General features: G+C 43.4%; 2 protein-coding genes across 12 annotated transcripts in view; one reads left to right on the top strand and one right to left on the bottom strand.

Annotated features, from left to right (window-relative positions):
- The window catches only part of LOC125465749 (transducin-like enhancer protein 1), a 177065-nt gene extending 168477 nt beyond the window's left edge, over window positions 1-8588 (top strand). The window contains 2 exon segments of the mRNA XM_048559527.2: window positions 1426-1502; window positions 5419-8588. Of these exon segments, the coding sequence (XP_048415484.1) occupies window positions 1426-1502; window positions 5419-5526 (185 nt within the window). The 3' untranslated portion in view covers window positions 5527-8588.
- Window positions 8589-10588: 2000 nt separating this feature from the next.
- Window positions 10589-26809, bottom strand: part of LOC125465812 (transducin-like enhancer protein 4) — a 213924-nt gene continuing 197703 nt past the window's right edge. For all 11 annotated transcript variants that reach the window (XM_048559689.2, XM_048559691.2, XM_048559692.2 and 8 more), the window contains 5 exons: window positions 26303-26550; window positions 24382-24529; window positions 19009-19159; window positions 13170-13246; window positions 10589-12075 (listed from right to left, as the gene is read on the bottom strand). In XM_048559689.2, the coding sequence (XP_048415646.1) occupies window positions 11968-12075; window positions 13170-13246; window positions 19009-19159; window positions 24382-24529; window positions 26303-26550 (732 nt within the window). In that variant the 3' untranslated portion in view covers window positions 10589-11967. The remainder of the gene's footprint in view (window positions 12076-13169; window positions 13247-19008; window positions 19160-24381; window positions 24530-26302; window positions 26551-26809) is intronic.

Raw genomic sequence — 26809 nt, 5'->3', positions numbered from 1 at the left:
ACTAAGTGTCATGAGGCAGAAACCAAACTTCTACTGATCTTCAAGGTGACCTTTTGAAGTGATCGACCTATATTTGTAATCCTGGTATGGATCAACAAATTCTGTGTTGCCTTCTGAGCAACCGCTTAATTCAGCTTTAACGTGATAGTTGTGCTAGAGATTTTTTTTGAAGAAATAGTATCACTGGATAAACTGGAGATGTTCTCGCTGTCGAGCTGGTATTTGGTGTTTTCCCTTCTGCCGGAAGGAAGGTAAATATTCACTGGACCTTTCTTGTATTACTCCAGTGCCATCTGTGTGGTCTAAGAGTAAATTCTGGTACAATCCTGCACTTTTGTTATCAATAGATCCAGGGATCTTTAAAAATAACCCATACATGGGACTAACCGGGGTGGGGGGGGACAAAAGTATCATTATCATCAAGACCTTTCGAAGACTGATTTTGACATCAATTAAAGCAGGTTTTTAATTGAGAAATTAAAGCAGTGATGTAGTGGTAATGTCACTGGAATGGCAATCCAGGATTCCAGCACTAATGTTCTAGGGACAAGTGCTTGAATGCCTTAATGGCAGATGGTAGAATTTGAATTCAGCACAAAAAAGGATCTAGAGTAAAGAGCTGACCAAATGTCAGTTGTCATAAAAGCCCATCTAGTTCACATAATGTCTTGTCAGAAAGGAAATCATAGAAGCCTACAATGTGGAAGCAGGCCATTCAGCCAATTGGGTTCACATTGACCGTCTGAAGAGTTTTCCACCCAGACCCACCACTCTACCCTATCCCTGTAACCCTACATTGCCCATAGCCAAACTACCTAACCTGTACACTTTTGAAACTGGGAGCAAACCCACGCAGGGGTAGAATATGCAAATTCCAAATGGACAGTTACCAGAAGGTGGAATCAAACCTGGGTCCCTGGTGCAGTGAGGCAGCAGTGCTAACCACTGAGACACTGTGCTGCCCCAAATCTGCCATCCTTACTTTGTCTGGTCTACACGTGACTCCAGACCCATGCAAATGTGGATGGCTCTTATCTGCCATGTGGACAATTAGAGATGGGCAATAAATGCTGGCCCCGTCAGCAATGCCCATATCCTGTAAGTGAATATAAAGTTAAAAGTAAATTGAGGGACTTGATCCCTTGAGGAAATATTCTTGGAGAAGTGACTTGGCTTGATTTTGTGGGAGGTGAACGAACACAGTATTGTACTGATCTGAGTTTGTAGATCATTCCTGCTAACATCCAACTCCCTCATACTTTTGGATTGGTAACTCCGCTTCCCCAAGTCCCAGAGGATGATAAATACTGAATTGCTGTATGATTCCCAAAGGGGCTTCTGACATTTGAAAACAGCTGCAGGCAGGGCCTAACCCTGTTCAGAGCGAAAGCACTTTTGCGCTGACTCTCTCCATCTTCATTTCAGGCAAATGGTTTGTAAGCACTGGAAAGGACAACCTTCTAAATGCATGGAGAGTACCATATGGAGCAAGTATATTCCAGGTAAGAAACAATGATGAAGGGGATTGGATTTGGGATTGGCTGCCCGGGAGGCAGCTTATATCTGCTGGTTTCAGATCCTGTTAGCATCCGAGTTGAAAACATCTTGTCAATTAATTCGCAACTTGCAGGGAACTGAAGTGAAAATTAAATCTCATGGGAACTGTTGTCAGTAAAATTTGGTGCCTACTTATTCATAAAAGGTTTTTCACATCCCTTGTGCTGGTGTTGCTATTGAATCATGTAAAAATATGCAAGTATGCCCTTGATTAAAATATCCTTGCTAAGCTATCCTTACTTACAAACTTATTTTGCTCTGGCATTCTTTCTCCTCTTGTGGGAAACTTTTGGGAGATCCCAGAGAATGGCCACATGTTCACAATTGACTGATCCTGTGCAGCTTTTGTGTAAAGTGGCAACACTGGTATTTTCAGTTCCTGAGGAACTTTTTACATTGTCCTTTTAATTTCAAAAATAAGGTGTTGCTCATTTATTTAAGGTAAGTTTTTTTTTAAAAAATTAAATTCTCAATAAGCAGTATACAGGTATTCGTATTACTTGAAGCAAACTGAGAATTTGTCTGCTGCACACATGCAACAGTAAAAGCAGTATATTTCTTGCCAAGAACAAGATTTATTATTTCAAAATCGGGTCTTGCCACGTACGAATTGGGGTTCATTCAGTTATTAAACATAATGTGACATGTTTACCCATTTGCATCAGGCAGATAGGTAAAGGGTTTTCATGCTCAATCCCCATTCTGATCTCCGTCTGTTGAGGACGTTGGAGAGGTTTTGCAGACACCTATTGTGTGCTTGGCCAAGATTAGTCTTTCTTTTGCTTGTTGAAAGAGCGTCAAGGAGCCTGCACCTTTTTAGAATAACAGTTGAAAAGAATAACGGAAAGTTGGTAAGATGCAACCTAAAGTTTCCCAAATTGTAGGTTACAAACAAATTAGTTAGGAGCTGGAGTGAGCTCATTCCCTGGCGACTGCTTGATGATCTGATGTCTCTACATTGTTGCTAATCCCTGACTACCTTTCACCCCATTGTTTATTAAGGATTCATCTATTCGGTCTTAAAAATATTCAAAGATTCTACTTCCTCTGCAATTGGTTTTGATTCATGGTCTGTGCTGGGTGTGTCAATGCATTACAGAAGTGTCACAGCCCTTTGTATCAGCACCAGCTCTTCAAGTGGGCATCATTGTCTAGTGCCAGTCTCCTGCATTTTTATCACATATCCTCGCATGTTATTTTTATCCACATAATCACCCAATGTTATGTTGAATGTCTCAGTATGAACCTGGCTCCTCCACACTTGCTGTGTTTTGCATACCATAACTAATTGCTGTGTGGCACATTTTCTTTTCTCACCTCATATTTGCTTCTTTTTGCAAGTCACATTAAGTCTTTGCTTTGTTGCTCCGTTTCCTTCCATAAGTGGGAATGTTTTCTGTCTGTCTACACTATCTAAGCCACTCATAATTTTGAAGACCTCTACCAGTCTATGTCTCTCTCTCTCCCCACCCCCCCCCCTCCGCCACCAACTCTTAGCAGCCTTCACTTCCCATCTTTTTCGATCTGTCTTCATAACTGAAATTCCTCTCCCTAGAACCGTCTTTGTAAATCGCTTTTTTAATTTGTGGAACATGGGTGTCGTTGGCTGCTCCAGCATTTATTTCCCATCTCTAATTGCCCTTGAGAAGGTGGTTATGAGCTGCCCTCTTGAACTGCTGCAGTCCTTCTGCTGTGGGTTGACCCACAATGCCCTTAGGGAGGGAATTCCAGGATTTTGACCCAGCTTCCGCACTGTGTCTGAAACATTCCTGTGATGTGCGCAGACTGTGCACACCACTCAAGCTGAAGTCTAACAAATGCCTGTTTTATATTGTCTTTCAATGTTTTTCCAACAAAACATACATCACCTCGCAAAGAAGTGAAAAATGAGATGATTTGGTTCACTGTGCCTGTGCTAAAGTCTGATAGAGCAGTGGCTCATGTTAATTGATCTCAGCTGTAGGAACAACGGTGCTACTGCAATTTGTCTCACTGCCATTTGATTAGAAAGGGGGAAAAACCAACAGGACTCCTTATCCTGACTCACATTGAGTGGTTTCTGATGGAAAAGTTGTGTAGAAACATGGCAGGTTTCAGATGAGACTCTCCTTGGATAAAACAGTGCAACACTGCTCGTCATCATGACCTTGAGGCATAGCCATGGTTGTCAGTGCCTGTGAAACCATAGAAACATAGAAAGCAGGAGCAGGAATAGGCCCTTCGGCCCTTCAAGCCTACTTATCCGTTTGATATGATGGTGGCTATCATCCAACTCTTGTGTATCCTGTTCCTACTTTTCCCCTAAACTCAAAGATCCCTTTTACCCCTGAGAACTATAGCTAATTCCTTCTTGAAACATTCCATGTTTTGGCCTCCACCATTTTCTGTGGCAGAGGATTTCACAGTCTTACCACTCTCTGGGTGAAGAAGTTTCTCCTCATTTCGTTTGTAAATGGCCTAGGCTGTATCCTGGGATAATGGGAACTGCAGATGCTGGAGAATTCCAAGATAATAAAATGTGAGGCTGGATGAACACAGCAGGCCAAGCAGCATCTCAGGAGCACAAAAGCTGACGTTTCGGGTCTAGACCCTTCATCAGAGAGCATCTTCACCATCCCCCCAGACCTCCCACTGACTGAGGACGAACGGTCAGTCCTTAGCAAGGGGCTCACCTTTGTCCCCCTACAACCACACATCAACGAATACCAGTCACGGTTGGACATAGAGCAGTTTTTCCGCCGTCTTTGCCTCCATGCCTACTTCTTCAACCGGGAACCCAACCTTCCCTCCACTGACCCCTTCACCCGCTTCCAACACAAGTCCTCCTCCTGGACACCACCCCCAGGCCTCCTACCCTCCCTCGACCTCTTCATCTCCAACTGCCGTCGAGACATTAACCGCCTCAACCTCTCCACCCCTCTCACCCACTCCAACCTCTCCCCCGCAGAACGGGCAGCCCTCCGCTCCCTCCGCTCCAACCCCAACCTCACCATCAAACCTGCAGACAAGGGTGGCGCAGTGGTAGTATGGCGCACTGACCTCTACATCGCCGAGGCCAGATGCCAACTCTCCGACACCACCTCCTACCGCCTCCTCGATCGTGACCCCACACCCGAGCACCAAACCATCATCTCCAACACCATTCACGACCTCATCACCACAGGGGACCTCCCACCCACAGCCTCCAACCTCATTGTTCCCCAACCCCGCACGGCCCGTTTCTAGCTCTCTGATGAAGGGTCTAGGCCCGAAACGTCAGCTTTTGTGCTCCTGAGATGCTGCTTGGCCTGCTGTGTTCATCCAGCCTCACATTTTATTATCTAGGCTGTATCCTTATAGTGCGATCTCTGTTTGTGGACTCCCTGATCATCAGGACTGACTTTTCTGTACTTACTCTGTCTAGTCCTGCTAGAATTTAATAGGTTTCTCATGAAATACCCACTCATTCTTTTAAACTCCATTGAATACAGCTATAACTGGCCCAGCCTCACTCTTCATAACTCATATCCTCTTCAAATGTGGATTCATTTGTGCAGGGTTAAACTACAATGTTCATTACAATAAAAAGGTTAAATGTTGCACTCCATTTTTGCTTCATGTTCCTCTGTTGTTCCCTCTTTATTTTTCCTCTTCTCAAGGGATTGGGGATGACCTAGTACGTCAAAGGTGCTTTATAAATGTAAGCAATTTTGCCTCTAATTACTTTTATCTGGTGCATGGATCTCTGTGGTATGTATGCAGCAGTGGCTTCTGAAACTGGCAGTCAATACTGGGAATGCTGCTGGCGCATCGGTGTGTGTCTGTGTGTGTACAAAGTCAGTATCATTGCTGACAGGACACTTTTTTTGTTTTTTTTTCCAGTCCAAAGAATCTTCATCTGTACTATGCTGTGACATCTCAGTTGACGACCAATATGTTGTTACTGGCTCAGGGGATAAGAAGGCCACGGTTTATGAAGTAATTTACTGAGGATTCAGATCTTTATTGGAAGGGATGGGATTTGAGGGGGAGGGAGCCTTTAACCTTGAAGAAGAGACCTCGAACCTGGAATCAAGTGAACCATATTACCCAAGGATCATGTCGAATGGAGTTTTGTCCTCGCAGGAAGATTATCAGATGTGGCCTTGACTTGGTTGTAGAAATTAACTTTTTGACTTGCTTCAATGAAAGAGGATGTATGAGTAGACCGAAATGGTGGCTGCTCACCCGAAGAGGAAGGGATATTCGAGATTCCACAGTCCAGCTAACTCCAGATTTGATGTTAATGTTTAGGTAACATTAATCGTACATTTTTTTTCATTGTTCCTTTTTGTTGCTTGTATTGTTAAAATCCACTGCTGGGTTTCACAACTTGATGGGAAGAAATCTGAAGCTGCTTGATTTTGATTTTTAGACAGATGTAACTCCTCAACAGTGTACTGCCCCGAGATCTGAGAAGGTCTTTACAGCAACTGAACATTGTGTCTGAAGATTTTTTGCGATGAGTTGCATTTTAAAACATATTTATGAGAAAATAATTTTTTTTACAGTGTGCTGTTTATTTTTCGTCAAACAGCGTGAAACACTAAACCTTAATTTGCTCATCTTCCTCTTTACTAATCCCTCTCCCCACAGTTATAAACTAATGTTTTTACATGTAACCTTCCCATAGGTCACTGTTCAAATGTGAATATAGGAAGTTGCTTGCATTGAAAATTTGACTCTTGATTGTGTTCACTCATTCATTGTTCATGATTTATTATTGATTTTGCTCCTGCCTACCACGTGGCATGACTAATTCTCTGCTGTGCCAAAGCCTGTACTTATCGCCATTGTGCAAAATGATTGATTACTGCACAGCCTGACAATCTTTTGGTTAAGCTGAAGGTGAATTTTTATGGTGGCGGGAGGAGAGCGCAGTGATTGCACTTAGTCAGGTAAACCATGAAATGGACTGTTTATAGAAATCCAAACCGTCAAGTTTATTCGTTCACCAAAAAATGGTTTGTAAATTTATGCCCCATGTTGTCTACCAGCTGAGGAGCGAGTGAACAAACTATTTACTGAACAGCACAACTGGGAGGAATCCACATCATTTAAAGGATCAGAAGCCATTACAGTCCATCAATGCCCAATTGAGAAGCTGAACGTTTCTTCTGTGTTTCCTGAAACTCAAGTTACAGCCATTGAGTAACAGAAGATAGTACAGTGCTGTTGCCAAGATAGATTGGATTGTTTATTCATTTTCTTTTTAAAGGCTTTTGGATTTCTTTACTCTTGCATAAGTTTTTGCAACAGTTGTCCACTTGCTTTGAGACAATGTGATGATCTGTCTGTTGTAGGCAAAACACCCTATCCAATTAACATCTAGGCAATAGGATGATGCTTTTCACTTTTAATTTGCAATGTAGCTCTGGCTCAACCATTCGGTTTGAGATGGATTGATGTGATATGTAATTTTTAATGTGTTTTTGGCTTCACTTCCATTTAGTCCCACCCATGACATTAAAAGAAATGATGACGCTAATAGCATGTTTTCTGTTGTTTGGTCTGAGCACCCTGCAACTCACCATTCTTCAAAATGCTTACTCCTTTCAGCTGTACAGTTCTACGAGTAATTTTCCAATTTTTTTTTTCCCCAATCTGCTGTGTGAGACTTATCAATGTGACTGCATAAGGCTACCTGACCTGGGAAGATACCACCTACATGCAAAGTCCTGTCATTAACATCTAAGCCTGCTTTTCAACAGAAGTCAGTGGTAAACAAGAGTAAGAAGCAAGGCCTAACTCTCAATCTTGTCTGCTTTCCCACTCAGTCCGTCCCTTCCACATTAGTCCTGAGGCTAATTGTAGGTCTACAACCAGCTCTGAAATGAGTTAATTCAGCACCGAACTGGGTTCTTCCCGGCCTGAATAGCTCACTGAAAGTCTGAAAGTGCATTTACCAAACCTGATTTCATTGTCTTTTGAAGGTATTTGGTTGTGTGGGATATCTCTGCGAACATGGGACCTTATTCTGCTGGTCCTTTCTCATGAGATTTCAAAAGAGCTTTTGACAGTGTTGTCAATACTCTCCCAATTTCATTCCGTAACTTTTCCATTTGCATTTTTCCAGATGGACCAAAAGAAATGGCCTGTAAGCCATTGAGTTTTTTTTTTAAACAAGCAGAAAGATGCTTGCTTAGCTTTTGGAGTTTTGACCCTCTGGAGAAAATAGCCAAGGGTGCAGCTATTTCCTGAGAAATGACTACTTTGGGTGTCTTTGCGGTTTCACAAGGTGTGAAAATCATGAGAAGGTTAGATACCTTTCAGAAAATATGGGCAAACCTGCTGAATAGCGTGTGTGGCAAAGCATAAACTAAGCAACTGATTTGTTTGGTTTGATTCATTTTAGTCTTGAGCTATCCTGCTATCATAATCTTCTGTATTTTGTTCTACACTTTTTTTTCCATTTGTTACTTCTATTTATTGAATATGTTATACACCGTTTTTCCTTCTTTCTCTCACTTGTTCCCATTTTGGCCCATTCCAAAATTAGTTGTAGATGTTCTGGTTCATGTATCGGGAATGGTACACACTCTATGGCAAAGGAATAGGAACGTCAAAGTTACTGTGAAGACCATTCTTTCTTTTTAATGGAATCTCCAGCAACGAGTATGCTGTGGTCAACACCACATCTGGCCAATTCAGGTCCATGGGCAGCTGGCCAGTACATGGTTTGAGTCAGTCCCTTATTTTGGCTACCTGCAATGCTAGAAGGTTGTACACATTTTATATTTTGCCTCCACAGTTGATTGACTGTACACATTGGGTGTGCCCTAACTATCCACTTGTATATTCTCTTTGGTAACTGTGCCTCGAACCTTTCTTAGGGAGGAGATAAATTGCTAAATTCTTCTGTGATACACGTTTCTTTTTTTTTTGTTGCCCAATATGGTGATTTGTAATGTCCAGAACCCTTCCATCTTTCATGCTTTTGCATCCCAGTTTGGGATGAATTTGTAGTTTATTCCTTTTAAGTTCCCAATAAACTATTTTGTATGTGATGTCTATTTTTTTGTTATGTCTCTTTAATCAGACTTCTGGTCTATTGTAATTGGGTAACACCAAAAAATTCACACATCTAATTAAACACAAACCGACTTTTAGCAAAGTTGATGGCTGTCTTCACTAAGGACTGCTGCTAGTTATAAGTTCAATAACGTGCAAGATCGCCCCACATTCCTTCACTGGTATTGGAGGAAAACAGTGCCAGTGTAACTTATTGATTCCACTTTTACCTTTTTGATCATGAAGGTTATAAGTCTGGTGTATATAATAAAGACGGACATAACAGTATTGAGGGTACATTGTATTGTCACAGGTGCCATCTTTCGAATGAGGCATAAAACTGGAGTCACCATTTTTCTACCAGCCATCAACCTTTTCTGCTATTCAATCGGATTATGCCTGATCTGTCGCAACTTGCACCAGTCACAGAGCTAGCTTCTTCTAGTTATGAAAGGAGCACAATGTTGGAGAAACTCAATATGTCTGGCAGAATCTGTGATGAGGAAAAACAGTTAATGTTTTGAGTCCAATGACCCTTCTTCAGAACCACTTCTGATGATGAAGTATCAGTGGACTCAAAAAGTTAACGCTGTTGAGTGGCTGACTGTAGTGGGAACAAAATGCCTCCACTTTGAGTTAGGGCAGGTTTAAAATCTTTTTTTTCCTGCTAACTATTCACATAAATCAGTTACAACCATCCAATGTTAATGGAAAGTTGGAATTGTTTGAGATTTCCAGGTGGCAGGAAATTGCCCATCAGAAGTTTGAATTAACAAAGTGTACAGCTGGATGAACACAGCAGGCCAAGAAGCATCAGAGATTTCTGAAGAAGGGTCTAGGCCTGAAACGTCAGCTTTTGTGCTCCTCTGATGCTGCTTGGCCTGCTGTGTTCATCCAGCTCTACGCCTTGTTATCTCAGATTCTCCAGCATCTGCAGTTCTTACTATTTCAGAAATTTGAACTTTCCAGGCATCTTTGCATACACTGCAGCTACCCATTGGAAGATCTGGGCCATCAAATTTTGACATTAAAATTAAGTGTGTACTGCTTCAGAGATAGGAGGAATTGCAGATGCTGGAGAATCTGAGACCACGAGGTGCAGAGCTGGATGAACACAGCACGCCAAGCAGCATCATAGGAGCAGGAAGGCTGAGGTTTCGGGCCTAGACCCTCCTTCAGAAACCATTTTGTTTTTGTTTTTTAATTAATGTGCTGCATATTGTTTTGCCTTCATCTCACCAAGTCGATGCCCACGATGAGGGGCATGTATTTTGCTAAATGTTTTCATTCCCAGTTTTCCAAACCTGTGCCTTTGTGTGGATGCATGGTGGGAGAATTGCACTCAGCTGGCTACCGTTGTGTTTTTTTTTTGTTGATTCATCCCAGTGATGTGGGCATCTCGGTCAGGGACAGCATTTATGGGCCATCGCTAGGTGCCCTTGGGAAGGTGATGGTGAGCTGCTTTTGTGAACTGCTGCAGTCAGACCCACAATACCCATAAGAAGCTGTTGGTGTTGACTCATGTATCTGCTGCCCTGGTCCTCCTAGATGGTAGGATTTGGAAGGTGCTGTCTAAGGCTATTAATGAATTTCTGCTGTGCATCTTGTAGATAGTAGCAGCTGTGTGCACGGAGCATCGGGGATTGAAGAAGCGCACATGGTGCTAATTGAGCGAGCTGCTTTCTCCTGGATGGCATCCAGCTTCTTGAGTGTTGCAAGTTTCTACAAACAATATTGTCTATTATTTGAGGATAATCTTCCATTTAACCAACTACATTATGTATGCCACTTCCACAAAATGGCCCATCCAGGACTGACCAATTGATTTGCCTCAACTTATAACCTAAATGTCACCTGATTAAATGTCAGTTTGAATTCATCTGAATTCGCTTGAACAATTATAAACATTTTAAATACAAATGTATGCTTTGCTTTTAAAACTATTATGTTTCTTGCTTTTCCTGTTCAGACATGGAACACTCAACAGACAAGTACAATGATAGGCAGAGTGGTGCATGTTTAATGGATTTTTTTTCCTATTTTTAGTTACTATACAGCAGTGTTCTACAGTCACTCACTTACATAGAGCTGTACAAAAGAGAAACTTGTTCTTGAAATGCACATTCATGTGCAAAAAAAAACCTTTTTTTGAAGCTGCAATATATTATAGTACATCATACACTCTGTCTCACTCTGTTCACTTTTCCTTAACCTACATCTTTTGAGTCAAACACGAGGGAGGATGCTACACCAATCGTCTTCCTCCTGCAGCTTCACATTGGCGCACGCTCATTTTACATGTTCAGAACGGGGCCCCTTACTCTGATGCATTGATCCCAAGCCTCTCGCAACTTTTATTGTCTGTACTTGCACAGTGTACTGCAACACAAAGGCATTCTCTGGGAAATAACTTACCCCCATTTACAGAATTCTGATTTTATATAAAAGTGAGAAGATTGAGTGGTGGCGGTGGGCTGGGATGGTTATTAAATATGGACAGTAACAAGGGTGATTAATATCTGAATCTGTCTCCACTGGGTGAACAAGATGCTTGGCTGATTCTTGGTTGTACGCGTATTTAAGATATTGCGGGCAGAGGCCTGAGAGAGGACAAATACATCACCGTGAACGGGTACCTTGCATTGGTTGAACTGTATGTTTTAGTGGTACAGGCATAGCATGAACTTTCCTACAATACTTACTTATCCCACTCTTCATCTCATTTCCACCTCGTAATCATTCACGACTCTCTGATTTAAAAGTGATCACAGTACAAGACAGCAGAGTTAAATAGCAGTTTTTTTCCCTTTGGTAATGCCTTGTAGAGCAGTGTCCTGCACAAGTGTGAGGCACTAGTTTTATGAAACGGAAAAAGAAACCAATGCTAGAGTTAGAGATGCTACTCGGACAATAACATTCAACACTTCACATAAAGACTGTTGCTTAAAATAGTTCTACACAGTGCATTTGTCCCCTATACAGTGGTGGATGTGGTCAATCAATATTAAATACAAGGCTTTCTTCAGCAGGAATCCCGCTTCCTGAAGGTAAAGACAGTATAAAAGAAAGGACTTCATCCATGAATGATCATTTTGAGGCAAAAGAGGCCAACGCAAAACCATTTTGTTTTTAAAAGTATGTACATTTTCACAATTACAATTCACTATGTAGTATAAACAAGACAGACGCCCCACGTGTTTTGCTTTCGCCTAAACGTATCTGAAGGTTTTTGCTCTATAGTATATTGCAGCCTTGAACAGTACAAATGCAGTCTGCTTTGGCAGTAGCTGTTGTTGTCCCGAACTTTGTCCCGAGTTAAATACAATGTTCATTAACAGCTGGATGTCCCTTTAGATTACTTGCTGGCCGAGAGGTTGCTGCTCAGTAAATCACTTCGTAGACTGTAGCCTTTTTATCACCAGAGCCGGTGACAATGTACTTATCGTCCACAGAAATGTCGCAGCTCAGCACTGAGGACGATTCCTTTGACTTGACAAAAAAAAAGTATGGTGTCACTAACTCAGGTTTTTGAAAGCAACTCCCTCATAACTGGTATGCCTAGCATGTAAAGATTTCACCTCCCCACTTGCACTTTTAACTTTCAGACAACCCCAAATGCATGGTAGCAAGCATGCCCTTGCCCCACTGCACAAGAGGGTATTCAAAAGCCATGCCGGCTGGTCACAGCGATCAGGACTGAGAAGAATAGTTAATTTGTCAGTCAGGGTCAGTGAAGCTAAGCATTCTCTTTATAGGTGGTCCTTTTGTGAAGGGCTCTCGTGGCACCGTGATAATGTCCCTAACTCTGAGTTCAATTCCCACCTGCTCCAGATGTGTTTAATAAACATCTCTGACAGGTTAATTAGAAAATACAATTTGCCACAAATGGATGAGATAGATACTGCACATGAATAATTTATAATTAAGCAATGAACTAATATGCTGCAAAGAGGGGTCACTGGACCCAAATGTTAACTCCGCGTTCTCTCCACAGATGCTGCCAGACCTGCTGAGTTTACCCAGCAATTTCTCTTTTTGATTCTGATTTCCAGCATCTGCAGTTCTTTGGTTTTAATATTTTCTATGTAGCTCTTTAGAAGCTTGGCAGGAATATATTTCTGGTCATGTATAAACACTGTTACTTCAATTCTCAAATCAGCTGTTCTTAACAGTGGCCTTTTTTTGGGTCTACACCTCCAGTATTCCATATGATAAGCAGGCTTATTTCCCCCGTTACTCTGGGCCTGCCCTTGTGACTTCTTTGCCTGTGGAGCAGGTTGATTGACATTAGTTCTGTTCCTGTGTAAATAAGAGGACACCAAAGGACAGGTACAGATTGGGGTTTGACTACCTTCAAGTTTACGTGCCAGTTGGGTACACTGGCCATTGACACAATTGAACACGAGAATTAGCAAATGAAAAATCACAAGCACAGCATACATTAAACATAGCTTTTGTGCTCCTGAGATGCTGCTGGGCGTGCTGTGTTCATCCAGCCTCATATTTCATTATCATACATTAAACAGAAGCCTGTTTAGAAATGAGGCCCTTGATGTCTAAGTTATTCTGTAACAGACAGGTACCTGAAATATACTGGCTCCATATGGAGTCCTCCACGCATTCAGGAGGTTGTCCTTCCCAGTACTTACAAACCATTTACCTGAAAAATCAAATCACATTTATGATTTGCACTGTGATTTGTTTCAAAATCTTAATTTTGCAATGTGTATCTTTATTGTTTGATCATGTTGGTTTGATTGTTGAAATAATAACAATATGGTAACACTGCATTCCTGGGACCTTTATCACCAGCTAGGCCTCTCCACTATAGCTCTGCCCTAGCTCCAGTATAGTATTGAGCAAGCACTACTCTCTTATGGCAGTGCTCTCTTTCAGATGAATCATTTTAACATAAATCATCTCTCTTACTGGCATTCATCTTAGAAAACAAAGACCCCTCCAGCACTGTTTCAAAAAGAGCAGGGGAGGACTCCCAAGAATTCTGATTAATATCTATTCCTCAGGCAACACCAGTTCAAAAGAAAAACATATTACCTGATTATGGTCATATTACTGTTTGTGGGATCTTGCTGTGTATGTGGCTTGTGTATTTGATATTGCTTCAGAAAGACCTCTTCAACTATAAAGTGCACTGGAACAGCCTGAGATAGTGAATCAATGTAAGACTTCCTTCATTCCACTAATGTATGTGCCCAAAGCTCCTTGAGATTGCTGTTGCTATGGAGGAGAGAGTTCTAAGGACAGCAATTTCAAGACCTTAGCATTTTGTTCATTTGAAATGAATGGTGGGTTTAGATTAGGCCCACATTCACACTTCCTCAAAAACACTCTATAGTGATTGGAATGAGGGTCAGATGGATCTCATTGACTGAGATCCTTGATTGGGGTTGTTAACCTGGGTCAATCGGGGAGCCCTGGCTGACAGATATAAACAGGAGCTGGCTCTGGACAGAATCCACATACTGTGCACAAGTAAATAAAATTTGGTGATGGGACAGTGGCCTCTGTGTAGTTATTTCACACTCTCAGGGACTACATTAAGAAGAAACCGGATGTTTGGAGAAGATTAGCGAGGGGGCTTATGTGGCATGCACACGAGGTAACCTTCCTGAAATCTGGAGTCAATACTTCATTAAAGTTGACTGCTAAAGTCATCGCTCAATGTATGTGGAGGAGAAATCTCCTGAAACTACTAACAAAACCCCTGAGGCCAAAGGAGTGATTGCTCACATTGGCTTTGTGCCAAGGTGACGGATTTTCATTGCCTGCAAAGAAGCTTAAAAGGGTTTCAGTGCTTCAAAGTGTCCACTCAGCCAACACACAGTATAAAGAATGGTTGAAAAACAATCAGATTTGGAAAGCACTGTAAACCAAGGCAATGAAACTCTAACAATTTAAAGGGGTCAAGTAAATCTTAAATGTTTGTCACAGTTTGAATACACTTGTAGAGTCAATTGAACTGTTAGCGTGTATCACAGAACATCAAAATAGTCACTTAAACCCTTGCAGTGGTGTATAGTGTGATGCACAATCCGTAAAATCCTCAAATTATTCATTTGAACGTACTCCAGTCATTGAAAGTCTTACTGTGTGTCATAGCTTGAACATGGCAGAGTTACAACTCATGAGTGGGGTGGCACAATGGCTCAGTGGTTAGCACTGCTGCCTCACAGTGCCAAGGACCTGGGCTCAATAAAGTGACTGTGTTGAGTTGGCACATTCTCCTCATGTCTGTGTGGGTTTTCTCCGATTGCTCTGGTTTCCTCCCAAAATCCAGGTTAGAATCATGGAATCCCTACAGTGTGGAAACAGGCCCTTAAGCCCACATCGATCGTCTGAGCATCCCACCCAGACCCATTCCCCTGTAACCCACCTAATCTAGGCATCCCTGAACACTACAGGCAATTTAGCATGGCCAATCCACATAACCTGCACATCTTTGGACTGTAGGAGGAAACCCACGCAGACATGGGAAGAATGTGCAATCTCCACACAGACGGTCACCCGAGGGTGGAATCGAATCCGGGTCCCTGGTGCTGTGAGGCAGCAGTGTCAACCACTGAGCCACCGTGCCGCTCCAAGGGTGGATTGGCCACGCTAAATTCCCAGTCTTGGTTAAGTGGATTAACCATGGGAAATGTAGGGTTACAGGAATAGGGCATGATGCTCTCTGGAGGGTCAGTGTGGACGAGATGGACTGCATCACCTGCTTCCACACTGTAGGGATTCTATGAGGGTGTCACAGACTGAAGAAACCTCCACCTCCTTACAGAGTGGAATCAGACCAGAAATGTATTAGTTGCTGACTTGTTCAGATCTCCCACTTCCTTCATTATCATCGAGGGACGGGGTTCCTGGTTAAAATGGAAAGGTCTAAGATGTAACTCTGTGGTGTCTATAGTAATTTGCGTTGACACGAGCCTTCAAGTTATTTGCTGGCTTATGCCTAAAAGGAAGACAGAACCTTTGGCTCTCCTGTTCTCAGACACAGCCAGTGCACTTGCTATAATATTAACCAATGAGATGAATTATCCGCTAATTGCAGCCCATTGACTTATTCCAACATCCATCCACCCATTCTGTCTGTGTGTGTTGTCATTGCATTGTGTGCCATTCACAGAACGTGCTGCAGCAAATCACCAGACTATCACCATCTTCAATGGCAAAGGGTTGGAGGCACATGGGAACACTATCACCTCCAAACTCCCTTCCATTTCATCTGGAAGTTATTGCTGCACTGTCACTGAATAAAAGTTCTTCAACTCTAACCAAACTTGCTGCAAGAAGAACATTGAACCGGCTGTACTGGAAACAGGAATTGCAGGAGATCAAAGTGGGTCAGGCAGCATCCATAGAGAGAGAGCCAGCTACTGTTTTGAGTCTGCGTCAGTACTGAAGTGAAGTGTGGAGGGGTCGGCATTTATGCAATAATTTGGGGCAGGAGGGTAGCTGAAGTGCTGGGGCAGAAAAGATGTTGATAGCTCAGATTAAGTGATCGCAATGTGAGAATGGCAAAACAATGGCGTGTCTAGGGCAGCACAGTGGCTCAGTGGTTAGCACTGCAGCGTCACAGTGCTAGGGACTCAGGTTCGATTCCAGCCTTGGGTAACTGTCTGTGCGGAGTTTGCACATTCTCCCCGTGCCTGTATGGGTTTCCTCCCATAGTGCAAAGATGTGCAGACTAGGTGGATCGGCCATACTAAATTGCGCGTAGTGTTCAGGGGTGTGTGGGTTATAGGGTGATGGGTCTGGGTGGGATGCTCCAAGGGGCGGTGTGGACTTGTTGGGTTGAAGGGCCTGTTTCCACACTGTAGGGAATCTAATCTAACTGCCAGATGCGAAAGTACAGACAGTCATACTGGGTTGTGGGGGGGAATAGAGAGAGAGAGGGAGACAGAGAATGTAACAAGCAAAGCTAAAAGAAAAGGAAGGAATGGGTTTACAATTTGAAGGTGTTGAACTGTAATGGAGCCCAGAAGATTGTAAAGTGCCTAGCCTGAAGATGAGATGTTCCTCCAGTTTGAGCTGTGATTTGCTGGAGCACTGCAGCGAGCCAAGGACAGACATGTGAGCAGGACACTGTATCGAAACAACTGGCTGCAGGAAGATTGGGGTCATGCTTGTGCATGGACCACAGGTGTTCTGCAAAGTGGTCACCCTGTCTGTGTTTGGTTTCTCCAATGTAGACTCGGCCACATTAGGTGCAGCAAATGTAATACACAAGATTAGAGGAGGTTCAGGTGAAATGCTGCTTCACCTGGATAGATTGTTTAGCCCCTTGGATGGTGAGCAGAGAGGAAGGTAAAGGGGCAGGTGTTGCATTTTCTGCAGTTACATGGAAAGGTGCTATGGGAAGGGCACATGGTTTTGGTGGTCGAAGAATGGACTAGTGTGTCCTGGAGGAAGCAATCCCTGTGATATGCAGACAGGGGCAGTGAGGGGAAAGTGTGTTTGGAGGTGGCTTTCTGCTGGAGCTGTCTGACGTCGTGGAGAATGATTCTTTGAGTGGTGGAGCCTGGCGAAGTGAAAAGTGATCACAAGGGGGATCCAACCACCCTGCTGCGAGTGATGGGAAGGGGCCAGGGCAGAAGCACGAGGTGATAGGTGCTGCGGTTGAGGGCCCTGTCATCCACAGTGGGCAGGAAACCATGGTTATAAAAGAAGGAAACCATGTCAGCAGCATTGTTTTGGAAGGTGACGTTGTCTGAACAGATACAATGTAGGCGAAGGAACTGGGAGAATGGGATGGAGTCCTCGCAAGGCATGGAGTGGGAAGAGCTGTAGTGAAGGTAGCAATGGGAGTTAGTGGCTTTGTCGTGGGTGGCATTGGACAATGTATTCCCCAAAATGGAGACAGAGAGGTCAAGGAAAGGAAGGGAAGTGTCGGAAATGGACGATGTGAAAGTTATAGAGGGGTGGAAATTGGAGGCAAAATGAACAAATTTTTCAAAGTCCTGGTGGGAGCGTGAAGCAGTCGTCGATGCATCGAGAAAAGAGTTGTGGGAACATTGTGCTGTAGGCGTAGCTGGGGTCCATGTGGGTCCACGTAGCCACTCTTTTGACTTGGCAGAAGTGAGATGAATTCAAGGAGAAATTGTTTGATGAGAAAACAAGTTTAGCTAGGCGAAGGTGGATGGGGAGTGTTCAGGCCTCTGGTCGAAGAAGAAGCTGACAGCTCTCAGACGTCCTGGTGGGGAACGGACGTCCATGGTGAACAGAAAGCCGTTGGGGCCAGGGAACTGGAAATTGTCAATATGGCAGAGGGCATCAGAGAAATCGTGGATGTTGGTGGGCAGGTTCTGGGCACAGGATGGAGTCAAGGTAAAAGGAAATGAGCTTGGTGAGGCAGGGGCTGGCTGGTATGGTGGGTCTACCAGGGCAGTCTCATTGTGGACTTTGGGAAGGAGGCAGAAGCAGTCTGTCCGGGTTTGAGAGACTATAATGTTTGAGACTCTGTGGTGAAAATCTCCGGAGGTAATGAGCTCAGTGACATGGCAACAATGGCTCTAATGTTCAGATGTGGGGTCATGGTTTGGGGGGAGGACTTGTCCGAGAGTTGGCATTGAGCCTCTGCAAGGAAAGATTACAGACTACAAAAGCCAGACTACAACAGCATCACCTTTGTCGACTGGTTTGATAACCAAGTTAGGGTTGGACCTGAGAGAGTAAAGTGTGACAATTCCAGAAGGGGACAGGATAGAATGGGTGAGAGGAGCAGAGGAAGCGAATCACAGGACAAACTGCAGGAGCAACATCTCAACCTTCAAACCAGGCAGTTTACAATCTTCTGGGCTCAATTAGAGCTCAACGCCTTCAAATTGTGAACCCATTCCTTCCCTTTCTTTTAGCTTTGCTTGTTACATTCTCTGTCTCCCTATCCCCCAACCCAGTACGACTGTCTGTTCTTTCCAGTCTGTTCTGCCATCCTAATCTGAAACTATCAACATCCTTTCTCCCCCAGCACTCCAACCACCATCCCCCCCACCCCTGACTACTGCATAAATGCTGCCCCCATCCACGCTTCACTTCAGCACTGATGAAAAGTCATCTGGGCTCGAAATGTTAGCTTGCTCTCTCTCCATGAATGCTACCTGACCGAAAGCCCTTTACGTTTTCAGTACACATTCCAGCATCCGCAGTAAATTGTTCCTGTACTGAACTGCTGCAGTCCATGTGGCAAAGAGATGGCTCACCACCATCTTCTCAAGGGCAATGAGCAATAAGCAATTAACGTTATATCTCAGGAATGCGTTAAATAGTTTCTGAACACACATTACTCTAGCATGGTAGCATTACAGCTGACAGGTTCACACTGATGCAATAACCCTGTCAAAGCTGTTCAGCATCGATTACGCAGCTTCCTACAACATGGTGTCTAACAAGCTTGAGACGATTTCTTACCACAACAGGCAAACTTGAGCGAGAGCACACAGCTCTCGTGGAGGTGAAGCTGGTATTTGTCTGGCTTGTTGACGTGTAAAACCTCGACGTTGCTGCTCTCCATCCCGACAGCAAGCCATTCTCCAGTCGGGCAGTACCCCAGGGAGAAAATCTGAAAAAAGACCCATCAAGTTTTCAGCAAGGGCTTCACTAATCATCAACTTGTTCCTCTGCAATTCCTTTCCAACACTGGTGCACTGACCTTAAAGGCCAATTACAGCAGGTATTAGAAAAGGTACCCGGGTGGGAGTTGGGGGGAAGTGCGTTTTGACCTTGGCTGTGAAATATGATGTGGGGCAGTGGCAGACCAGTCACTTGCTCCATTAACTGGCCAACGCAAACAACAATAGGTCAGGCAACAGAATCGATATCGTCGATTTCACATTTTTGTCCAACCTTACAATTTATTCCCAGAAAGTAATTGAAAATTGGGATTTTGAAAAAAGTCACCGCAGTCTCAGAGGTCTACCCTCTGAACAGAGAGAGGGAGCTGACGAGTGATGAGTTTACTGCAAGGGTCATGAGACCTCAAGTGAGGGGGTGAGGTGGGACTGTCATGGTGACCACAGGTGGTGTGGGTATTAAATCCGTAATGTTGGCATCACTGGGCATTGCAAACCAGCTGCTCAGCCAACTGAGTTAACTGACTGTCAACAACAGATCCAGTTAATATTTGGCAGACTTGGTCAAAATGATCTTTAAAAATGTGCATTGGTTGTAGTAGGCGTATTGGTTGTAACAAGAGTTTTCTCATGTCGGGAGCTGGAATAAATAAGCCAATTGATCAAACTGATTAGATACTTGTTATCTGTCCTCAAACAGTCAGACTTACACAAGGAGTCACAATGCTCCCACGTTACGGATGTTAAACAGTGCTGTACATTCTGTTAAACTGTGCTGTACAGCTGCCGAAGCTCCACATTATTACAGAGTTAGAAAAGGCTTGGGCTATTCCCAAGATTGAGGCAAATGGTTTTGCTTGTTGTTTTTTGACAAAAGGCACCAGCGCAGACTGGAAAACGAAAAACTGTGTGCGGACTGTGCTACTCTTGGATATCTTTACATCTCCGCAAACACGCTTTCAGGTTTGTATATGTGCTTTTTTCGGGTTCTTAGCAGATCTCCACAGCAGATCAGATGATAACAGGGTATTGAACTGAGCCAACAGGGCTAATATTAATTGAAGAACGTTATTCACAAAAAAATAAACTGGATGCTGGAAATTTAAAAGTCCTGGAAAGCTGTAGCATCTGTGGAAAGAGATCCGATTTTTCTGAGGAAGGGTCACTGGACCCAAAATGTTAACTCTCGGCTTCTCTTCACAAATGTTGCCACACATGTTCAGCTTTTCTCGCAATCTCTACTTGTGTTTCTGATCTACAGCATCCGCAGTTCTTTAAGTTTTTATTCAGATTTTTCATTTTTGGTCAAATATGACCGCTTCACAATCGAAGAGGCATCCAAAGAACAGATAAATTAGACTTAAAACATTGATTCTGTTTTTCTCTCCACAGATGCGACCAGACCCGTTGAGTATGTCCAGTATTTTGTTTTTACTACACTTTTGGCTTGTGCAGCATATTAGTCCAAAAGAAAAGAACTTAATTTAAACCAAAAGATTTGGGTCTCATGTGATATGCTTCATTTATCATTTCAAAGATCTCTCACTGCTTCCAGCATCGGCGACAAATTGGTAACAATTCATACTTCAGCCTATTGTTATGGAGTTCACTAATTCCCCAGAGGCCACAGTCATTTGCCAAGAATAGAAGAGGAAAAGAATAGTAAGCAGTGTCGGTACAGGGACTTATTGCCATGGAGAATTGCAGGCTTTTAATAATAGTGAAGATAAATGGAGAGTGGCTTCTCTCAGGGTAACCGAGGAGGATATAAGGGTTATAAAGGAAGATGCAAGGGAGTAGGATTAGCTTTGGACTGCACACAATTAGAATGGCCTTTGTTATAAGAGATGCCTGCACCTGACACCCAACTGTAATTAGATCATCTTTGTGTCAATTTGCTGCCACTGACCATTTTTCTAAAACCAGTCTGTAGGGGCCGCAGGTAGTTTTAAATCCTGAGGGATTAATCAATAATATGTCTTTAGCAGGAGAGACACTTACTTAACAAGAAACAGGTTATTCCATACTAACTAAGATAATAGGTTAGATTGTTTAAGACTGATTAACTATATTGACACTAGTTAAGAAACTGGGTAATGAACCTGTGGTCTATGTTACATGACTGTAAACTGTAAAACTGACTAACTTAGAACTACAAGGCAAATTTTAAACACAGAGGGTGGTTCCTGTGTGGAATAAAATTTTTGAGGAAGTGATGGATGCAGATACAGTTACAATGTTTAAAAGACATTTGGATAGATATATGAATAGGAAAGGTTTGGAGGAATATGGGCCAGGAGCAGGCAGGTGGGGTTGGTTTAATTTAGGATTTTGCTCGGCATGGACTGGTTGGACTGAAGGGTCTGTTTCTATCCTGTATGACCCTATGGGTCTATGCTGAACTGACAAGCTCCTTCCAGAGATGGTCATTTATATGTCAGTGGGTGGAGCTATTCCAAAGCTTCTAAGTTAACTCTTTCACACCAAATGCTTTATACCAAAACATATTTATTAATGTCTCTGGTCTAAATGTCTTAACTTATACTTTGTGGTGAACATATTTGTGTTTTTTTAAGTCTTCATATGGACAGTGTTAAAATAACACAATTGTGGACGTGATCAATCACATAATTCCATCTGAGAATAGCAGGGAATTTAAATGGTATTCTGTCAAACACAAAATAAAGAATAATTCACACTGAGTTGGCCCTTTAACACAGTTAAATGGCTCAAGGTCATCTGAGTGATTATCAGACAAAATATGATGCCACACCACATGAGGGGATAGAACATAGAACATAGAACATAGAACAGTACAGCACAGAACAGGCCCTTCAGCCCACAATGTTGTGCCGACCATTGATCCTCATGGATGCACCCTCAAATTTCTGTGACCATATGCATGTCCAGCAGTCTCTTAAATGACCCCAATGACCTTGCTTCCACAACTGCTGCTGGCAACGCATTCCATGCTCTCACAACTCTCTGCGTAAAGAACCTGCCTCTGACATCCCCTCTATACTTTCCACCAACCAGCTTAAAACTATGACCCCTCGTGCTAGCCATTTCTGCCCTGGGAAATAGTCTCTGGCTATCGACTCTATCTATGCCTCTCATTATCTTGTATACCTCAATTAGGTCCCCTCTCCTCCTCCTTTTCTCCAATGAAAAGAGACCGAGCTCAGTCAACCTCTCTTCATAAGATAAGCCCTCCAGTCCAGGCAGCATCCTGGTAAACCTCCTCTGAACCCTCTCCAAAGCATCCACATCTTTCCTATAATAGGGCGCCCAGAACTGGACGCAGTATTCCAAGTGCGGTCTAACCAAAGTTTTATAGAGCTGCAACAAGATCTCACGACTCTTAAACTCAATCCCCCTGTTAATGAAAGCCAAAACACCATATGCTTTCTTAACAACCCTGTCCACTTGGGTGGCCATTTTAAGGGATCTATGTATCTGCACACCAAGATCCCTCTGTTCCTCCACGCTGCCAAGAATCCTATCCTTAATCCTGTACTCAGCTTTCAAATTCGACCTTCCAAAATGCATCACCTCGCATTTATCCAGGTTGAACTCCATCTGCCACCTCTCAGCCCATCTGTTAGGACAGATAGTCAAAGACTGTCAAAGAGGAAGATTTTAAGGACCATTGTTGAAAGCATGGCCAACAAGGTGCAGTTATTAAAATCCTGGGTACTCACAAAGCCAGAATTGGAAGAACTCCCAGATCTTGGAGCATTGTTGGTCATGTTCAGTCCCAATTTTCTTTATATTTAGATTGATTTGCATGGGCGTGGAAGCATATGATCATAAAAAGGGCTGGACTGTGAACAGTTTATGTACTCCCTTCCTAGGTTATTGTTCTGCTGCGTAGGAAAATTTTGCGGAAGGAGTGGAAGAGGCTACAGAGTGACTGAGCTGCAAAGTCTTGCGGGATTTGAAAACAAGAACAAGAATTTTGAGATACGGGCATTGCTAAATCTGGAGCCAATGTAGCTCAACGAGGATAATGGTGAATGGATCTGCTATGAGTTCAGACAGGGGTGTGGACTCTGGGAGATCAGACAGCACTGTGTTGCAATGGTTTTTAAAATGTAATGAAAAGTATAAATGAGAGCGTCAGCAGCAGATGAACTGAGACAGGGTTGGAGGAAGGAGATTGGCTGTCATAGTAACCATGAAGAGATATTTTCGGATCATATGGACCTGGCAGTTTTAGACTGATTGGCTTCTGCCTCAGACAGAGAAAGGGGTAGGGTCAGTTGTGAAGAAATGGTGTTTGCAGTAAGGCCTGAAAACACTGACTTTTATGTTCCCAATATTTGGGTGGAGGACAACATCCAACAATCTACAGTCAGTGATGGGTCAGGAGAGTCTCTGATAAGGAAGAGTAGGATGTCATTGGCAAAGAAGTGGAAACCGACACTGCATTTTCACAATATGTAAGTGGAGAACGTAGACGGGAAACAGGTCTAGGACAACGCAGAGTGAAGCCAACAGCATGGGTTCAATTCCTGTACCAGCTGAGGTTACCAAACGTGATCTTTGCCCAAGGCAGGGTGGTGACCTTGAGGCTAAACCACTACCAGTCATCCCTCTCTAATGACAGAGGATCTTGATCAGTGCAGGCTTGGAGGGCCGAAGGGCCTGTTCCTGTGCTGTAGGTTTCTTTGTTCTTTGAGCTCAATGGATATTTGGGGCTACAACAAATTTACCTTACTTTCAGGCCACCGGGGTCATACTCTGGCTACAAGTGGACAGAGTCAGAGAGGGACCAGATGTGTGCAGTCCCACCCAGCTGGGACAACAGAGAATAAGAATAATCATTGAAACAGGGGAGATGTTTTCATTGTGATAATGCTACTGGACTGAGAATCCAAACCCCAGGCTAATGTTCTGGGGACATGGGTTCAAAGCCCAACTTGGCAGATGGTGACATTACAATTCAACTGAAAAAAATCTGGAATAATTGTAAAAGAGCCAGCCAATTGCGATAATGGAGCTATTATCGATTGTTGTCAAAAACCCATCTGGTTCACTGATGTCCCCCTTTCCTGGTCTGTGATGTGACTCCAGAGCAATAGATGTTGGCCTAGCTAGTGCTGATCGTATCCCCTGAGCAAATAAAATAAACTTCAAAGTGGACCATTTTGAACTTATTCAACTCCTGTGGTCACCACTCTCTCCCTGAAGTATCTTAGACAGTTTGTACCTGGGACGTGAAGTCATGCTGCTGTAGCTGACGTCCCTCTCTCAGGTCCCAGCACCTGACCGTATTATCGAGGCCACCAGTCCACAGCTTCGTCCCATCATTCGAAATATCAATGCAACTGGCCCCATCTGTGTGGCCTTGGAACTGCCTGCATACAGAACAACAAAAACAGGACGAGATTAAAGACTGGTACCTCGAGATGTGTTGCATCCATGAGAATAGATTCCAGAGAGGTGGGGGATTCTCCAAAGGGCAGCCTGCAGGTATGCCTAGAGAGCTCCTACACTCTAGGGCACATTGGGCCCTTGGTCTGCTGGTGGGAGAATGGCCCATGTTGGAGTGGGGCCAGATAATGTGCAGTTCCACCCAGCTGGGACAACCAAGAAGTCAGTAATAATTAAAACACGGGAGGGGTTGCAATGTCACTGGACTAGCAAATCACAGCCCCAGGCTAATGTTCTGGGGACGTGGATTCATAGCCCACAATAGCAGATAGTGACATTTGAATTAATTTGTTTTTTAATCTGGAAAAACTTCAGAAGAGCCAGCTGCTGGTGATAATAGTTGACTGGAAAACCTCCTTCAGCACAATTTAACTGGTGTTAAGTTGCCACCTACAGGTTGGGTCAGCTAGTTGCCACTATACGAAACCATCCTCTCCACACCCCCACACCCGTCTCCCCAAATATAGCCAGGGGCTGCAATGGAACTTGGGAACGGGCTACAGCCAACATTTCTAGTCTTACTCCGATCCCAACCCTGGCGGAAATCAAACTGCTCCTGTCCAAGAGATGTTGGAATGTCTCATGATTGTTGGCCATCTTTAGCAAGTTGCTATTATACAAATATGAATCTCAACGGTCACCAGCAACATGGTTTTTCAATTATATGGACCACTTCCAGACCCTGCACCCACTCACGGCTTTGTGAGTGTAGTATTGGCAGAATTCTCCACCTTGTGATTAGGAGGCAATCCTTGGTCAAATTCTCTTCCCAAATCAATTGCAATACTTCTGTCACTACTCCATCTCAGATGCAATTCCTTATGAGGGCCACTGCTGAGGCACTTTCTACTTTACAAAACTCAGCTATTTCCCAGTTTCACAATTCTCACCCTCATTTTCAATGGTCCCTCCCCCTATCTATCTCCAGCCACCTCTGGCAATACAACCCTCCAAAATCTATGCGTATTTCCAATTCTGACTTCAGCCTGAATATCCATTACTCCACTCCTGACAGATGGACCTTCTGCTGCCCTAAGCTCTGACTTGATAAATTTCCATCCTGTGATCTTCTGTCAGATACCTACATCGGTACCTATGAAAACATAGGTAATACAGTTACACCACCTGTAAACACGGAACCATAACTGCGCACCTGTATTTGGAACAACTGAAGTATCTATATATTAACTGTTCCCAAAAAGAATTCCGATATTTTGTTCCTTATTGTAGAGTATGAAATAAAACAATCCTTTATAATATGATCATCTCCACGTAAGTGCATCCCTAAACTACATGAATTTCTTATGTAAGTACACAATAAGTCCAAAGAATGAGGACACTTCCAGGGAGTTCCCATTGTACAGAATTCCAGAATGCCCAGGCTTTTGATCTTGGCTTTGCTTCTCAATACTTTTGGATGCTGTATATCCAAGATATTAAATTAAGTCAATCTTACCTGGAGGTAATCCAAACAAAAGTTCACATCTGCAGGCATTGGGTGACAATTAGGATCAGAATTGTCGTATCTTTTAATGGCCTTCACCAACTGATTATGCTACAGATCTTCATTGGGAAGATTCTCAACCAATCGGGCAAGGTTACTGCCTTTTCAGCTGTACAGCCATGGGTCAGCAGCCTCAGGAACAAAACGAGCAAGTGAAAAAAAGCACCATCAATGTTCTTAGCTAAAGCCTTACCTGACCAGGGTTTGATTGTGCAAATCCCATACGGCGATGTTGCCATCACTGCAGCACGAGAAACAGACTTTAGCATCAGGGCTGATGGCGAGGGCGTAGCAAGCGGGAGCTGATGAAGTCAGTTCAGCTTTTATTCGTGGAGTTGGTGCAGCCAGATCCCAGATGGAAAGTGTGCTGGCCTCTCCACCAACAATCAGAGTACGTCCATCAGGGAGAAGTTTGCAGGAGCGAATGTAGTTGTCTCGGTTCTGGAAATACAGAAATTGCCAACTGTGAAATGAGCTTGCCTGCAATAGATTACTATTTGATTAATACTTCTTAAAAACAGAAACATATTCTGTACTTTTCAAAATTGATCTTTGGTGAATAATCCAGACTAAGGTAGAGTTCCTTGCTGACTCTGTCAGTCAAGATCCTGAATCAGATTCAGTTTCCAACAACGGGCAGTACGGTGGCACAGTGGTTAGCATTGCTGCCTCACAGTGCCAGTGACCCGGGTTCGATTGC

The sequence above is a fragment of the Stegostoma tigrinum genome, chromosome 30 (genome assembly GCF_030684315.1).
Source record: "Stegostoma tigrinum isolate sSteTig4 chromosome 30, sSteTig4.hap1, whole genome shotgun sequence".
Classification (NCBI taxonomy): domain Eukaryota; kingdom Metazoa; phylum Chordata; class Chondrichthyes; order Orectolobiformes; family Stegostomatidae; genus Stegostoma; species Stegostoma tigrinum.
The sequence above is the reverse complement of the archived record's forward strand: the minus strand, read 5'-3'. Positions and strand labels throughout refer to the sequence as shown.